This window comes from Myotis myotis, unplaced genomic scaffold (genome assembly GCF_014108235.1).
Source record: "Myotis myotis isolate mMyoMyo1 unplaced genomic scaffold, mMyoMyo1.p scaffold_m19_p_3, whole genome shotgun sequence".
NCBI lineage: Eukaryota > Metazoa > Chordata > Mammalia > Chiroptera > Vespertilionidae > Myotis > Myotis myotis.
The window spans coordinates 174,395,673-174,412,014 of NW_023416335.1; the positions used below are offsets into that span (position 1 = coordinate 174,395,673).

Consider the following 16,342-nt stretch of genomic DNA (forward strand, 5'->3'; position numbering starts at 1 on the left):
GATATAATTACACTTTAAAAGTTATATTTTCATCAGTGTATTTAAGTCTAAGTAATTATCTGGTATGATGAATATTAATCTTCATTATAATGGTATCTTTCTCATACAATATTTATTAATGATAAGCACTTTGGTGATAGTGAATTTCAGTGGTGATAATATTTAGCTACTTTAGCAAGTAGGACTTTTCCCCTTGTTGGAGATTTCTTTTGTGTGTTCTAATTCTTTTGGGTACATAAGTTCTATTGTAAATATAAAAAAAATAGAAAAAATGTCTCTTGTATTAATATTTAAAAATACTTCTGTGTAAAGGAATTGCTTGATCCAGTGTGTCCAGTAGAGGGCTCTGGAAAACAGCACGAGAGCTCATATCAGGTTTGTCAGAGTAGAATCTCTCCTGTTTTCACAACTTACACACTCAGGATGCAGGAAGATACCCATGTGAATTTCAAAGTCTTCCCCCATGTACCACACCTAATCTTGGAAGAAAAAACGATTACCTTGTTGCAAACATTGCTCTCAGGGATGAGAAAGTTGCTGCATCTTCTTTCAGAGCCTTCAGTTCATTTCTAAGTTTCGTCATCGTTTCAGTCACCATTGCTTTCTCATTTTCATATTTGTTCTTGAGATTAGCTAGTGCCACCTCAGCTGTCTAAAGTGGAAAAATCACAATGCTTACAACTTTCATATCAGGAAAATCTATCACAGAGATTTCTTCATGCTGGGAATATTACTTTCTTTCATAAACGGAGGTGAAATGGACTTGGTTATCCTATCTAATAATAGACAAACATGGTAATTAACCGTACCTTTGCTACGCCTCCCATGGGCTAATCAGCGCAATATGCAAAATACCCAACCAAGATGACGCCCGGCAGCCACGCAGCTGAAGTGAGCAAGAGGCTTGCTTGCTCCAGTGATGGAGGAAGCCAATGTTCCCCGCCTGCCGTGACCCGGCTCTGAGCTCCGAAAGCAACAAAGTTTCAATTATAGAAGCTAAACAAACCCCAGATACCTGCTTTCAGCAGGCCATGGCCTCAGAGCTGGAGCGAGCAGGAGCCGGCTCTCAGCTCCAGTGACGGCAACAAAGTTTCAATTATAGAAGGTAAATAAATCCCAGAATAAAAAAGAAAAAGAAAAACAGGAGAGACTGGGAGCTTCAGTCGCCGGCCAGCCTGAAAACAGCCCTCAGCCCCTCACCCAGACTGGCCAGGCACCCCAGTGGGGATCCCCCACCCTAAAGGGGGTGTGGCCAGCCTGAAAACAGCCATCAGCCTCTCATCCAGGCTGGCCAGGCACCCCAGTGGGGACCCCCACCCTGAAGGGGGTGTGACCAGCTGCAAACAGCCATCAGCCCCTCACCCAGGCTGGCCAGGCACCCCAGTGGGGACCCCCACCCTGATCCGGGACACCCTTCAGGGCAAACCAGCTGGTCCCCACCCATGCACCAGGCCTCTATCCTATATAGTAAAAGGGTAATATGCAAATGGCCTTAACAGCAGAAAGACTGGGAATGACTGGTCACTATGACACACACTGACCACCAGGGGGCAGATGCTCAATGCAGGAGCTGAGCTGGCCTCTGGTAGTCAGTGCGCTCCCACATGGGGGAGCTCTGCTCAGCCACAAGCCAGGCTGATGGCTGCCAGTTCGGTGGTGGTGGCGGGAGCCCCTCCTGCCTCCTCAGCAGCGCTAAGGATGTCTGACTACAGCTTAGGTCTACTCCCCGCTGGCAAGTGGACATCCTCCGAGGGCTGCCAGAGGGATGTCTGATTGCCAGCTTAGGCCCAATCCCCCGGGGAGCAGGCCTAAGCCAGCAGGTGGTCATCCCCTGAGGGGTCCCAGACTGCGAGAGGGCACAGGCTGGGCTGAGGGACCCCCCCCCCCCCCGAGTGCACAAATTTTTGTGCACTGGCCTCTAGTATTTTATATAAACAGGTATGTATTTTGGACTTAAGGCAGTTTTTCTTTAATGTCAAAACATGTTGTGAATCCATGTGGTGAAATTGCCCTAGAAGCCAGCCATGAAGCTGAGTCAGTATTAAGAGCAAAGGCAATGATAGTTCAGTAAATATTAAATGCAGATAGTTGAGAGTGTAGGGTTTTCAGACATGAAGAAGCCAAAATGAAACTCTACACAAGAAGAATTTTATCAAGGAAAAGTTAGGGGAAAAGTACTGCTTCCAACTGAAATGTAATAGAACTCAAATATTCTTGTGTCACCTGAGTTCTGTGGGCCTGAAACAAACAGAATAAAAGATGTACAGTATGTAAGAAACGTTTTAATAAAAATTTCATAACTTAATTTTTACAATATGCTGTTATACATGATTGTTAATAAAGAACTACAAAGTTGGCTGACTGATTACTATAATCGTGTCTCATTCATTTCCCTTACACACCTTAAGTGTAGGTGCACCATTTCTCTCCACTAATACTAGCAGCGAATATTTTAGCAGCCGATTGCTACGTCATAGTCTTGGATTGACTTGTGCGCAACAGGAAATATTTCACTTTTGGAGAACAAGAAAAGTAGGATTATTTGCATTATGCTTATTAATTTGTGCAGTTATTCAGTGTCTGGTAAGTTAATGTTCAAAAAAATATTAATTTTTATTAAAATGTTCTATTATTTTATGCTAACGATTACTCATTTATTTCAGCCCTTTGTAGTCAGCATATCTCTACTGAAACAAACTGATGTTTCTATGAAAATTGAAGCTTTTGTTTTTTTGTGGCCCACATAAACTTAAACCTTATTTGGCCTGTGTTAGCCTTTGAGTTTGCTATGCTTGATGTAGTCCATTGCAATTTATGATGACTACATAAACTATCAATCCATATTTTATGTTTAAGGAAAAAAATTAACAAAGAACCAATGATTTCTGATGCCTTTGCATACAAGTTCTTCAAAAACAGTGAACTATAGTCAAAATTAATAATCAAATTTTAATAATCAGATAATAAAAATAATCAAATTTGAATAGTCAAATTTAAGTCTTCACAATCTCCATAAAAGCAAAAATTCCAAAATGGTGAATGAATTGAAATATTTATTTGAATTTGGGCATGTCTGAAGTTCTAAGAATAAGTAGTGTTTCAAATTGAGAACTAGCCTGACACATGGCAGGAAGTAAAACTTAAAAATGTTGAGTGAATCTATTAATGAAATGAATGTATATTTAGGGACTGTCTGTTAGGTGCATAGCACATGGTATGCATATAGAAGCCAAACTGGAAACATACCATTTTTACAAACTGCTAACTACAGCTTTCAGGCTGTGTAAAAATATTCAATACTAATGAAAAAGTCCCTTACTAATGAAAAAAAATCCATTACTAATATGATTTCCCAGGAAGACTACCCTGATTTTTAACATTTCTTTTTGTGCTTGAAATGGACTTCAGTTTTCTTAAGCAAAGCACAACTTCCATGGAGGTAAATGGATTCTTTTTTTAATTAAAGCAATGTTGCAATCGGGTAGTTTGTTCATGTTTTGATTATAAAATAGTTCCTTTGATTGAATTTAAATTCAAATTGAAATGAGAAATTACTCATAAAATAGTTCAATATGCCCTGTAGTGCTATCACTTAGTGGAATCTTCAGAAATATAAATTCAGAAAATTGTCTGGAATGCAGAAGATGACCTGGGGAAATAGCCGTTTTCAATTTTTAAAAATAAATTATACACATATTCATTTAGAACAGATAGTTAAGTTTAAGTAGTGCAAATGCAGATGTAACAAATTTGTAAGCATATGGAACCATGTGGTCAATTAACTAAGGAGAGTTGAGTGGCAAGGGTGAGTGGGGGGAACGACAGAAAAACAAGATCTGAAATAGAAGTACAAAGTTATTTATTATTTGTGAGAAATGCCCCCAAAGAATTCAGCATTGTTGATTTATTTGTCCACAGACTGTACAACACTTTTTCAGAATTAAGTAATTCTAAGTGTCTATATATAACCCATTAGTACATTTGTTGGCATCAGCAGCATTTGCGATATCCTTCAAACACTCCCAAAGTGTACTTTCTAAATAAAAATCTTGTTTCTAGCCACAGAGACCTTCAAAATCACTCTTTTAAATATATCTTTCTATTCTGTGCTTCTACCGCCTACTGTTCTTTCTGTCTGGAATTATTTCCTCCTCTTCTAGAAAACAACTCCTCATCCTTTAAGAACAGACACAAGAATAATTCCTTCTATGAAGTTTTCTCGAACTCTTCTAAAAGACATTAGTTACTTCCTCTGCAATGTTCCCATAACTCAATTACAGCACAGATAACATCAAACTGTAATTATGTTTCTATTCTGACTTCCCCACTGGTCTGTGAGTCCTCCTCTGGGGGGGGGGGGGGGGGGGGGGGCAGGGCAGGGACCATGGATGAGCCTTTGAATCTTTAGCATCTAGCACAGTTTAGTACACAGATGGTACTTCATAAACATTTGCTTGTTCATCAGAAGACACTGTGCTTACAAAAAAAATTCCTAAAGTATATTAAAAGATTCATAGAGAATGCAGAAAACTATTTTAAAATAGAAAATTCCTTTTCCTATATCACAGAATTCTCACCTTAGCCTTAATAATTTTACATTCCACATGCAGAAATATAATGAATGTCACCTGTAGACACTTGAAGCTATTTATGGCATATATGCATCACAGCAATAGGCCCAACATCATTAAAATGTAAACTAAATGCATGGCTAGAAATGTGTTCTCATTTAATTTACTGAGTCCATAAAGGCTATGACAGTAACATAATGCAAATGGTACCATAGCCAGAAATGCTTTGTTCTGCTCTGAATTCCTATGGCACTGTTTATACCATTCTTAAGTGCTTGATATGTACTATCTTGTAGACAGTTATAGGCATTATTGAACTCCTTCCTAATAGATTACAAGTCACTTATTTTTTCCTCCTTACTTACTGCCTGCCATGAAATATGTAATCAATGAGTGCTTGCTCACAAATTAGTCTCTCTTGGCTGATCAACCATCCTTATTATCTAACCTCTGTGTCAGTTATGTGTCTTGACTTTCTTATAGATCTAGGTCTCTAGGTTATTAATACTCAACCTTCAGAAAGAAATTAGAGAAGTTATCTGAATGGTTTGATCGAGAATATCCAGGATATAATGTCCTGGAAAAAGGCTGTCTTATCTGATATGGTATTGATTATTTATGACCACTCTAAATCACTGGGTCTTTGGATTGTAGCAGAATTTATGGTAACAAATTCCTTAATTCTGACCTCAAATCTCAGATCTCTCACAAATTCCCCATTTATCCTAATCTTTTCTATTTTTCTGAACTGATGACACAAAAGAAGGACCTATTTTGCCCTTAGATTTATATAAAACATGTTTATAGTGTGGACAATATTATTGTTTGTGGTATAGATCTCCAAATTATATGAATGGGTTTATGGGAACTGAAGATAAAAATACTAGAGAGCTGCACTGTAGATGACAAAATAATAGTGTGGTTTCCCCAGACAAAGGTAAAAGAAAGAACTCCAAATCTGAAATTAACCTCTAACACAGTGATGGCGAACCTTTTGAGCTCGGCATGTCAGCATTTTGAAAAACCCTAACTTAACTCTGGTGCCGTGTCACATATAGAAATCGTTGATATTTACAACCATAGTAAAACAAAGACTTATATTTTTGATATTTTTTTATATATTTAAATACCATTTAACAAAGAAAAATCAACCAAAAAAATGAATTTGCGTGTCACCTCTGACACGCGTGTCATAGGTTTGCCATCACTGCTCTAACACTAGCCCTGCTTACATTTGTAAGAAGGTATCTGATGCTTTGTTGCTTTGCTTCATCAACACCCTTTTAGCACCCTCCTCAAATCTATGTCTCAATGTTCATTTTCCAGAGAAACTAAAGGTTAAAAATATTTTTCTGTCTATATTTCATAGCATAGTCACCCAAGTAAAACCCAAGGAAAACAGATCCAGTCATCAAGGAGATCTTGGAATTAGTCAGGTAGGGTCTTGTTGTAGCACCCTTACTTATTCCAGAGGGCAAGATCTGTGGTTAGGAAAAATTCTCTACTGCTTAAGCTCTGACCCAAGTGAGTTAACATCCCAAATGAACCTAAACTTCAGATGTGTGGTCACTAGCAGAGTGAGTGCACATTTTACCTCCATCTCTACCTCTGTTTCTCTACCTCTCTCTCTCTAGGTAACTCCCTTGTTTGCTCCAGCTGCCTGCCAGGTGTCTTTCTTGCTGTGTCTCCCTGGTGTAAGCTGCCATGCCAGCCTATTCTGCCACCCCTCCACCCCCTGTCTTCACATGCAATGACTGCTGGACTCCAGCTAAGTACTGCCTGAACTGCCTTTCTATGTCTGCATGGATCTTCTTCTTTGTTCCTGCTTTAATTTCCTCACTTCTACCTCCACCTAATGGACCATACTGACTCTCCTATTTCATTCATTCACTGAATTAAAAATAATTGTTACATTCTGACCTGGTACTGGAACTTAGTTTTTATTTCCTTACTGACCAGGAATCTGAACTCTCATCTTGATGATAGTGGACACTCAAAAACATTAAGGAATAAATGCGTTAGGAAGGCGTTGGCTAGCATGCGTGGTCAGTGGGATGAGATCACCTGCTTGTTGGCTTTCAACACGGCCCTCAGTGTGGCTATCTGCTCCCGTTTGGTGCTCAGCAGGGACTTGAGCTTGAGGATCTCCTCCATTAAGGCTTCCTTGTCTTTATCGATCATGGGGGCCAGCTCCCGTGCTGCTGCTCTTTGACGAGACAGTTGCAAGGACCGGTCCACGGCTTTCTGCAGATGCTTGATTTGGTCCCGGATAATGGCATTAAGGTTGTAGATATTCATTGGCTCTTTGCGGATGTCACTTGTATCTAATACTGGAGATGACGGTGGGGCAGTAATTACAGGAGAGATAGTGGGGGTCTTGGTTGGACTTGGTTCTTTGCTGGCCTCAGTGTTTTCTTTTGTAATTGGTTCAGAGGAGGTCCTTGATTCTACTGGGGATGACACCCCCCGCCTGGCTAACCGTGGAGACAAGAGTCCCCTGGGATCATCGGGCCCTTTGAGGCTGCCACTACGAGTGACTCTGCTTTGCCTATAGTAGTCCAGCATGACCCTGTTGGGGGTTTCATTATTACACAGACATACATGGTGGTAAAGCTGAGCTAGCTCCTCACTAAAGGTCACCAACTCATCCTGGGCTGTATTAAGGGTATTGTGATTTTCGTTGGCTATGCTGGTCATCTTTTGCAATTCCTTCTCCATGTGGGCCATCTTCTCTCCACTCTCCTTGGTGGTCTTCTCAAGGCTTGTCACCTGCTCATCATACATTTGGATCTTACTCTCATACTTGGTCTTTTCTTCAGTATAGTTTTCTACAGATTTGTTGTATTTCTCCTTTAAGGCTTTAATTTCAGCTTTCAAATCGATCACCTCAGTCACTGCCACCCTGTACTTGCACTCAAGGATCTCTAAGCCATTGATGTCCACCTCATAGTCATGTGCCTCTTCCTCTGACACCCGGCCCTTCTCCCCATCCAGCTCGGTCTTGAGCTCCTTGCTGTTCTGTAGGCCCCTCATGGCATTAACGTGCTCCGTGAGCCGGTGCACCCGTTCGTGCTGCTCTGTCAGCGCCCCCTTGGTGTGTTCCAGCTGCGTCTGTGACTCCTGGAGATTGGCCAGAAGAATGGCCTTTTCCCGCTCTACCTGCAATAACAAAAGAAAGTCTCTGAATGCCTTCAATGCAATGCCATTGATGAACTGAATCCATTCACTGTGGGGCATAAATACATTTAAAGTAAGTGCAACAGAGCCAATGTCCCATTATTTCAAATTAAATTGGAGTGTATTTTCTTATTTCAGCAGTTTTGGTAAGTCAATCACTCTGAAAGTACATCATTCTAAAAGAATTATGCTATGCATATTTACCCATCCAAATTCTCATGCATTATACACATCCACTCATAAAACTTGAATGTTATTCAAACAATCTTATTTTTATCTTTTAACACTTCACAGAAAACATAACATGACTTCAAGAGATAGTACTTGGCATGGTCTTTATTTTGAAAGCCTTAGGGCAGTGGTTCTCAACCTGTGGGTAGCAACCTGGTTGGGGGTCGAACGACCCTTTCACAGGGGAAAACACATATATAATTACATATTGTTTTTGTGATTAATCACTATGCTTTAATAATGTTCAATTTGTAACCATGAAATTGGGGGTCACCACAACATGAGGAACTGTATTAAAGGGTCGCGGCATTAGGAAGATTTCAAAACCACTGCCTTAGAGTGTATCTGCTCCTTAGTTCATGTGGGATAAGTGGCTGTTTCAAGGTGCCTATGAATCATCCTTTCCTTCCCAGAGCTTAACCCAAAGTCAGGTTTAAACCCTAAGACTCTAACTTACAAATACTGCTGAGAACCTTAGACATTCCCTTAAAAATAAGCATTTAATCCCCCAAATAAACATATACTAAATTTGAGAGCTTTTAATATAAAAGTCAAAGAATATAGAGTTTTAGGATTAAAAGAACAATTTCCAAATCATTTCAATTCCTTTACTCCAAAATAAGAATTTTTAAAATTGGTAATTAATCTGAATAATATGACAATTTTATTATTACCAGTATATAGGTGGTATTAGTGTATGTTGAAAAACATTCAGGTCTAAATATAAAATAGTGTCTCATTAAACATAAGTATATGAGAAATTATAATCTGAAGTTTTTATTTTTTTTTATTTTTATTATTTTTTTTTAATATATTTTATTGATTTTTTACAGAGAGGAAGGGAGAGGGATAGAGAGTTAGAAGCATCAATGAGAGAGAAACATTGATCAGCTGCCTCCTGCACACCCCCTACTGGGGATGTGCCCGCAACCAAGGTATATGCCCTTGACTGGAATTGAACCTGGGACCTTTCAGTCGGCAGGCCAGTGCTCTATCCACTGAGCCAAACCAGTCAGGGCTATAATCTGAAGTTTTTAAAAACCATGTCTGCCTGACCTGCATGGCTCAGTGGTTGAGCGTCGACCTATGAACCAGGAGGTCACAGTTTGATTCCTGGTCAGGGCACATGTCTGGGTTGTGAGCTTGATCCCAGTGTGGGTTGTGCAGGAGGCAGCTGATCAATGATTCTCTCTCAACACTGATGTTTCTATCTCTCTCTCTCCCCCTCTCCCTTCCTCTCTGAAATCAATAAAAAAAATGTATTTTAAAAAGAACCATTTCTGTCCCTCCATACCAGTAATCAGTATTATGAATTAAGAATTTTTACATGTTTAGAATGTAAACATGGTTTGTTATAAGCAAATATTTACATATTAAAGTATTATATAATAATATTTACATTTCAAAGCATTATATAAGTGGTCTCCTATCCTTCTGCACTTGCTTTCTTTTCTTTTTCTTCTTTTTTTAAAGTAAACCATCATGAGACCTGCTTTAAGGATAACACATTGATGTTGAATGTCTTAACATCTAGAGAAAGTTATCAATTCAAACTTTCAAACTTTCCTGGATCATACATTATATCTCTCCAAACTCTTCTAAATTCCTAGGAGGCAAGTATTATTATAATTACATAATAAATACCAATTATTAAACTATAATAATTATTATTTTAACCAGCATATTACTTTAAAAGATACCTATCTATTCATAATACAGTAGAGTAGTATTTTTATGATCCTTTGTGGTACTTCATAGCCTTCATATAATTATCATGTACAGAGAGTACTCACTTGGCAAGGTTCTAATATGCATGAAATTAATTGACCATTAGTTTTAACTAATTAAAACATCGGTTCCCCCAAACACAGTTCAAATTTCAGTAACCAATATATTAACTGTGAGCAAATGTAAAGTACAAACTCTGACACTTTACAAAATCACTACATAGTAACATCATGACCAGTGACCAATCACGTAATTGGTCATGACTTCATACAAAGTCTGTCGGTGATTGGTTACTGTGATCTGTGATTCAGTTCACTCATAGATAGCAAAGTGTGTAGCTTTGTCTTCTTGTCTCACAGTGATAAAACCACATGATGTTTTACAGAAATAGATCATCCAAAGAGGGAATTGGCAAAGGAAAGAAGAAAGGGAGTGAGGGAAGGAGGGAGGGAAGGGCAACAAAGAAACACAGACTGAAAATGTTGGTGGTGATATTTGAATCAAACATAAATGGAGTTATAGAAGAAATAGTTGAAGGAGGGAGTGTGGACATTGATGATGTTGAAGGACTTTAGATATGCGTCAAAGCAATTTGTCAAAGGAGAATGTATCAGACACGAGAAATGTAGTTGTTATAAAAAGGATGAAAATTCTAAAGGAAGAGACACCAGCAAACTAAAGATACTCTCAGAGATATTTTCAGGCATTGAAAATGCAAAGGATAAAATGTTAGAAGCTGATCTAAACTTAGGTAGGAGAATGACGATTTGTCAAGGCATAAGAAGATTTTTGCTCAGTATTACAAGTTATAATATGAGAAGAAGGCAAGTTCAAATTGATCTTGATAAGTTTTTTTCAGGGGGGGGGTTATATTTTTATTTAAAAGCCTGAATAGCTTTGATATTCTGCAAAATATAAAGTTAATTTCCCTGTGTGTTTGTGGTTTTTTTTGAAGGGGCGGAGGATGTTAAATTTTTATTTCCGAGGTAAGTTTTTTACAAAGAAAACTTCATTTCTAATTTTTAGATTACAGTGTACTAAGTAGTTTTACTATTTTTTTTTCATTACTCTATACATTTATAACCAATGTTTTAATGTTTAACAAAAAAAATTTAAAGATCACCGAACAGTTGTAATTTCCTCATTACTAAGTTTGTTTTGCATAGTTTCAGCTTGCTTAATCACATTTATGTTTCTACAATATTATGCAACGCAAGGACTGCCTGTACGGTGTGGCCATGTATATTAGAACTTAAAATATAGTTTTGTTACATTAAATTATTATTTAGAGGCTCCTAAGTAGTAGCTGTGATTTTATGAAATAGTGCCTGCCCATATCTATGACAGGAACATAATCCACAAGTTATGTATCATGGCTACAGAAACCAAAATATCCCCCCAAAATAGTATGATAGGTAAAAAACAAAACTGGGGCTGCAGCATCAGAGAACTCGAGTCAAATCTTGGCACCACTGTTTACTTAGCCATGTGCCTCCGAGCACGCTTCAGTTTAGTAATCTATAAGAGGAGGACAAACTGTCACAATAATGACATTTTGATGATTTAGATAGTGGATTTTTTAATATGTATTTTTATTGATTTCAGAGAGGAAGGGAGAGAGAGAGAGAGAGAGAAACATCAACGATGAGAGAGAATCATGGATCAGCTGCCTCCTGCACAACCTACACTGGGGGATCAAGCCCGCAACCCGGGCATGTGTCCTGGCCAGGAAGTGAACCATGACCTCCTGGTTCATAGGCCAATGCTCAACCACTGAGCTATGCTGGCTGGGCTAGATAGCGAATTTAATGCTCAAGGTATTATGTTAGCTACTAGAGGCCCGATGCACGAAATTTGTGCAAAGGGGCTCAGACCCCGCCACAGCGGCAGCTGCTTCGGACCCCGATGCCACGGCTTTGTCCAGAGGTTGTCCAGAAGAACGTCTGGTCTAATTAGCATATTATGCTTTTATTATTATGGATTGTTAACATTTGGTAACTGTGGTCCAGTTCCCATGACCAACATGATTCCACATGGCAAACACATCCGTTTTCACAAATTTGAATCTGTGTGCAAAGCAACTCTTTCATTTCAGAGTCAGGATATATTTCAATACAAATTCTCTTAGCTGGGTTTCCTTAGATATAAAAGATTATATCTCAATAGCTAAAGATGAATTGACTTATCTGGACTATTGGGCAATAATTTTAAGTGAAAAACCCAGGAAACTTTGTAATATGGTATTAGATGAAAAAAAAAATCATTTGAATTTTTTATAAAGGGGGTAGAAAAATCTCTCAATATTTTACTACTGGTATTATATACAATCTCAATGAAAATGGATTATTTCAGGAGTTTTGTTTCCTTTCTCTTGGAAATTAAGTGAATTTGCTCTGAAAGTCTAAATATATTTTGATTAGTATACATGATTACAAAAGACAAAGCTACCTCCAAAAAGCCCTATAGTAGGAAAAGCCTTTAAATAAAATAGGATTAAGTAAAGTAAAATAAAAATTGGACCAGAACAAAATGTACTGAGTGTGTCTAAAGCTGGTTTGAGAGGCAAACGTGTTATAATGAATGAGGTAATGCCTTTAGGAGAGTTTCCATCTGAATTCTGCCAATTCATATTTAACACAAACATGTTCTAAGTCTAAAAGGATAAGTCTCTCAGTTCCTTCATAATAGCACCTCCAGAAAACATCAAATAGAGCTTGCTCTTGTGTGCCTACACTCCACGTACAGTGCTATTTTCCACACTCAATACATTTCTGGGGAAATCACTTGAGAATGGAATGGTATCCAAATGTCACACACACACACACACACTTTCCAGATAATTAAGGTTGGTCTGACCCAAAAAATAAAAATTAAAATTAAGAAATTACTAAGTTATGGCTAATTTTCTAAAAACTCCAGCATTTGCCGAAACCGGTTTGGCTCAGTGGATAGAGCCTCGGCCTGTGGACTGAAGGGTCCCAGGTTCGATTCCGGTCAAGGGCATGTACCTGGGTTGCGGGCATATCCCCAGTAGGAGATGTGCAGGAGGCGGCTGATCGATGTTTCTCTCTCCTCGATGTTTCTAACTCTCTATTTCTCTCCCTTCCTCTCTGTAAAAAATTAATAAAATATATTTAAAAAAAAATAAAAATAAATAAAAAAAAATAAAAACTCCAGCATTATATTTTCTCTTAGCTATTGAAGCTTAATTGTATCTGGATTTCAGAGAGTCAGAGAGCAGTGCTTAAACTATTTATGATAGATACATTGTGCTTTAAATTCATAAAGGCTAAGCACTTAAAAAGATTAAAATTTGCATCTCTCAGATGATTAGTGACTTTGAGCATGTTTTTATATGTCTCTTGGCCTTCCTTATGTCCTCTTTCGAAAAGTATTTAGGCCTGTTGACCATTTTTTGATTGTGTTGTTTATCTTCCTTTTGTTAAGTTGTATGAGTTCCCTGTAAATGTTGGAGATTAAACCCTTATCGATGATAACACTGGCAAATATGTTCTCCCATGCAGTGGGTTTTCTTGTTGTTTTGTTGATGGTTTCTTTTGCTGTACAGAAGCTTTTTATTTTGATGTAGTCCCATTTGTTTATTTTCTCTTTAGTTTCCATTGCCCTAGGACAGTGGTTCTCAACCTTGGCTGCACATTAGAATCACCTGGGAATCTTTTTAAAATCCTGATTTCTGGCCTTGTCCTCCGGAAATTCTGTTTCTTAGTTATGGGTTGGGGCCACAACATTAGTAACAAAGAAACAGAATTTCCGGAGGATGAGGCCCAGAAATCAGGATTTTAAAAAGATTCCCAGGTGATTCTAATGTGCAGCCAAGGTTGAGAACCACTGCCTTAGGAGCTGTATTGGTGAAGATATTGCTTTGGCATATGTCTGAGATTTTGCTGCCTGTGGATTCCTCTAAGATGTTTATGGTTTCCCGTCTTATGTTTAAGTCCTTTATCCATTTTGAGTTTATTTTTGTGTATGGTGTAAGTTGGTGGTCTAGTTTCATTTTTTTGCATGTATCTGTCCAATTTTCCCAACACCATTTATTGAAGAGACTGTCTTGACTCCATTGTATGCTCTTGCCTCCTTTGTCACATATTAATTGAGCATAACGGCTTGGGTCGATTTCTGGGTTCTCTGTTCTATTTCATTGGTCTATATGTCTGTTCTTGTGCCAGTACCAGGCAGTTTTGAGAATCATGGCTTTGTAATATACTGGTAGCTTGATATCTGGTATTGTGAAGTTAAACAGAAGCTATTTATCAAAGGTAAAAATTTTAGGAGAAGCACAGAGACTCCTTTAAATAGATTAGGTAATTTAGTTTTCCCAGACAGGATCTACTTCTTTTCATTCTAATAAAACTAATTACGGCACTTGACTGCTACTGGAAAATGTCAATGGTAATATATTGGAAATAATTGAGTCTAAAGAGCACCAAAAAGCCAAAATAATTTATCCGATAATACCCTGAAAAATGTCTCTTAGTGAATAAAGAATGATGCTAATTGAGTTGTTCACTATCAAGGTCTATTGTCAAATTTATAGGGACTCTTAGATGAATAAAATAAGTTTTCTTGGGGGACTGGGAGAAAAAGGTGAAGGGATTAAGAAGTATAAATTGGTAGTTACAAAATAATCACGGGGATGTAAAATAAAGCACAAGGAATATAGTCAATAATGTTGTAATAACTATTATGGTGCCAGGTGGGCACTGGAAATATCAGGGGGATCACTTTGTAAAGTATGTGATTGCCAAACCACCTGAAACTGAAAGGACAGAGCAGGACTGATGGCTGTGTCCTTAACCCCTCTTCCAAGAAAAAGCCGCAGGGTGTATCAGTTACTCAGCCTGCCCTTATCTCGGCCAATGGGAAAGCGGGGGAAACTAGCCCAAGGCCAAAAGTATGCTGGCCCCCCCCCCCCCCCCCCCCCCGTCTTTGTGTAACCAGACCCTAGCTGCACCCTGGCCCCGGACCCCAAGCCCTATATCCCTTTGTTCTCTTGGGATTCGGGGCTCTCTCTCGCACCCAGTAATGGAGGCAAGGGGGGGACCAAGCGAGCTTGTATAAGAGACCCTCTGCTTTTGCATCGGACTGGCTCCCTGGCGTGGTTTTTTGGGGATCTTGAAATCTGGGCATAACAAAACTAATACAAAATAATATTGAATGTAAACTGTAATTGAAAGATAAAATTTAAAAGTTATTTTAAAAAATGTTTTCTTATATGTATTTTTCTTACATATATATTTTAATTCATATGGATTTGTGTTATGTGAAAGTTAGCATGACTGGCTAAATTTAAAATATTCCTGTAATTTATTGCATACCCAAGAAGAAATACAGTTCGGTGAAATGTTCACTCTGATTTTCTCTGGGGGAAAAAACAGCCCCATATATAGATATAGGCTTACCATCCTTTGCCCTTTCCTATACTTTCTATGCTTTATATATTTGTTAGGTCGGAGAGAGCCCAGGATCGGATACATGCAGACGTGTGGCGAGATAATGGACTCCCCCTGGCATTTCTAACAGACACAGATACCGGCTTCTCCACGACCCCCACACAGATACTGACTCCTTCCTGAATACCTGGCTGACCCCCTGCAGCGGGAACTTCCTCAGCTGAATACCTCAGCTCATGTCCCCGCCCCTCACCCAACCGCAGTATAAAAAAGCGCCCCCCTCCCTGTCGGCGTGAATCCACGTGCCCTGTCTTTGGGGATACGTGGGTCTCCCGGGGACGCAGAATAAACTTTCCTTCCTTCCTTCCTTTTCTGATCAACTCTCTTTATTTCCTTCGCCGCCCCCTGAGCCACCTAACCTAACAATATTGACTGTTTATATAAAGTGGAAGTGGCAATCTTCTTGACACGTCTAAACTGATGGACGGTTCCAGTACAATCTTATAAAAAATTGTGACTTACACATGGTTTCATAGTTACCATCCATTTAGTCTTCACAACAGCTCTACAAAGGAGGCCTGGACGGGATGCTCGCCAGGGCTTCAATGTAATTCTCTGCAGGGGGCACTGTTGTACAGGACACGATGCTGGGGGGCACTATTTAAACGATAGTTGTCCTAGATTTTTACATTATCTTTTCCCAGCAGATGGCAGTATGACATCTTGAGGAAGGGGTCTGGTTTTTGTTGTTGTTGTTGTTCTTTCCCCCCCCTAATTCCAACAGAGGCATCATAGAGACTAGTGATGGGGCTAATTTATCACCTTTCTCTTTATATGCATGTGTCTCAGACGTGAAGCAACTCACTCAACATTCCTGATGCCCAAGGCAGAAACACAGATTTTTTTTTCTTTCCATTTCAGAACCAGATTAAGTAAATACTCGTAGGTGGGAAAACATCATTTACGCGCATAGATGGAATCTTATAAGATAAGAAAAGGCTTTGGCCTGGGTATCCTGTTTCCAAAGGGTTTCTTTAATCCTTAGGAAGAAAATCTTAAATGCTGCATATTCCTGGCATAGGGTGTTATAACCCTGCCTGTGCCCCTTGACAGCTTCACAAACTGTCAACATTAACTAAGTGCAGGTGTTCAATGTGAAGGCACAAATGCAGTGCTCTGGACCCTGGCCAAAAGCGATCCTAAGGGAAAAGGGAACGATGAAAA

The 16,342-nt window shown here is 38.9% G+C and overlaps 1 protein-coding gene across 4 annotated transcripts in view; it reads right to left on the reverse strand.

Annotated features, from left to right (window-relative positions):
- The window catches only part of BICD1 (BICD cargo adaptor 1), a 200,382-nt gene that overhangs the window by 40,629 nt on the left and 143,411 nt on the right, over nt 1–16,342 (reverse strand). For all 4 annotated transcript variants that reach the window (XM_036300638.1, XM_036300637.1, XM_036300636.1 and 1 more), the window contains exons 5-6: nt 6,636–7,730; nt 501–652 (exon numbers count right to left, since the gene is read on the reverse strand). In XM_036300638.1, the coding sequence (XP_036156531.1) occupies nt 501–652; nt 6,636–7,730 (1,247 nt within the window). The remainder of the gene's footprint in view (nt 1–500; nt 653–6,635; nt 7,731–16,342) is intronic.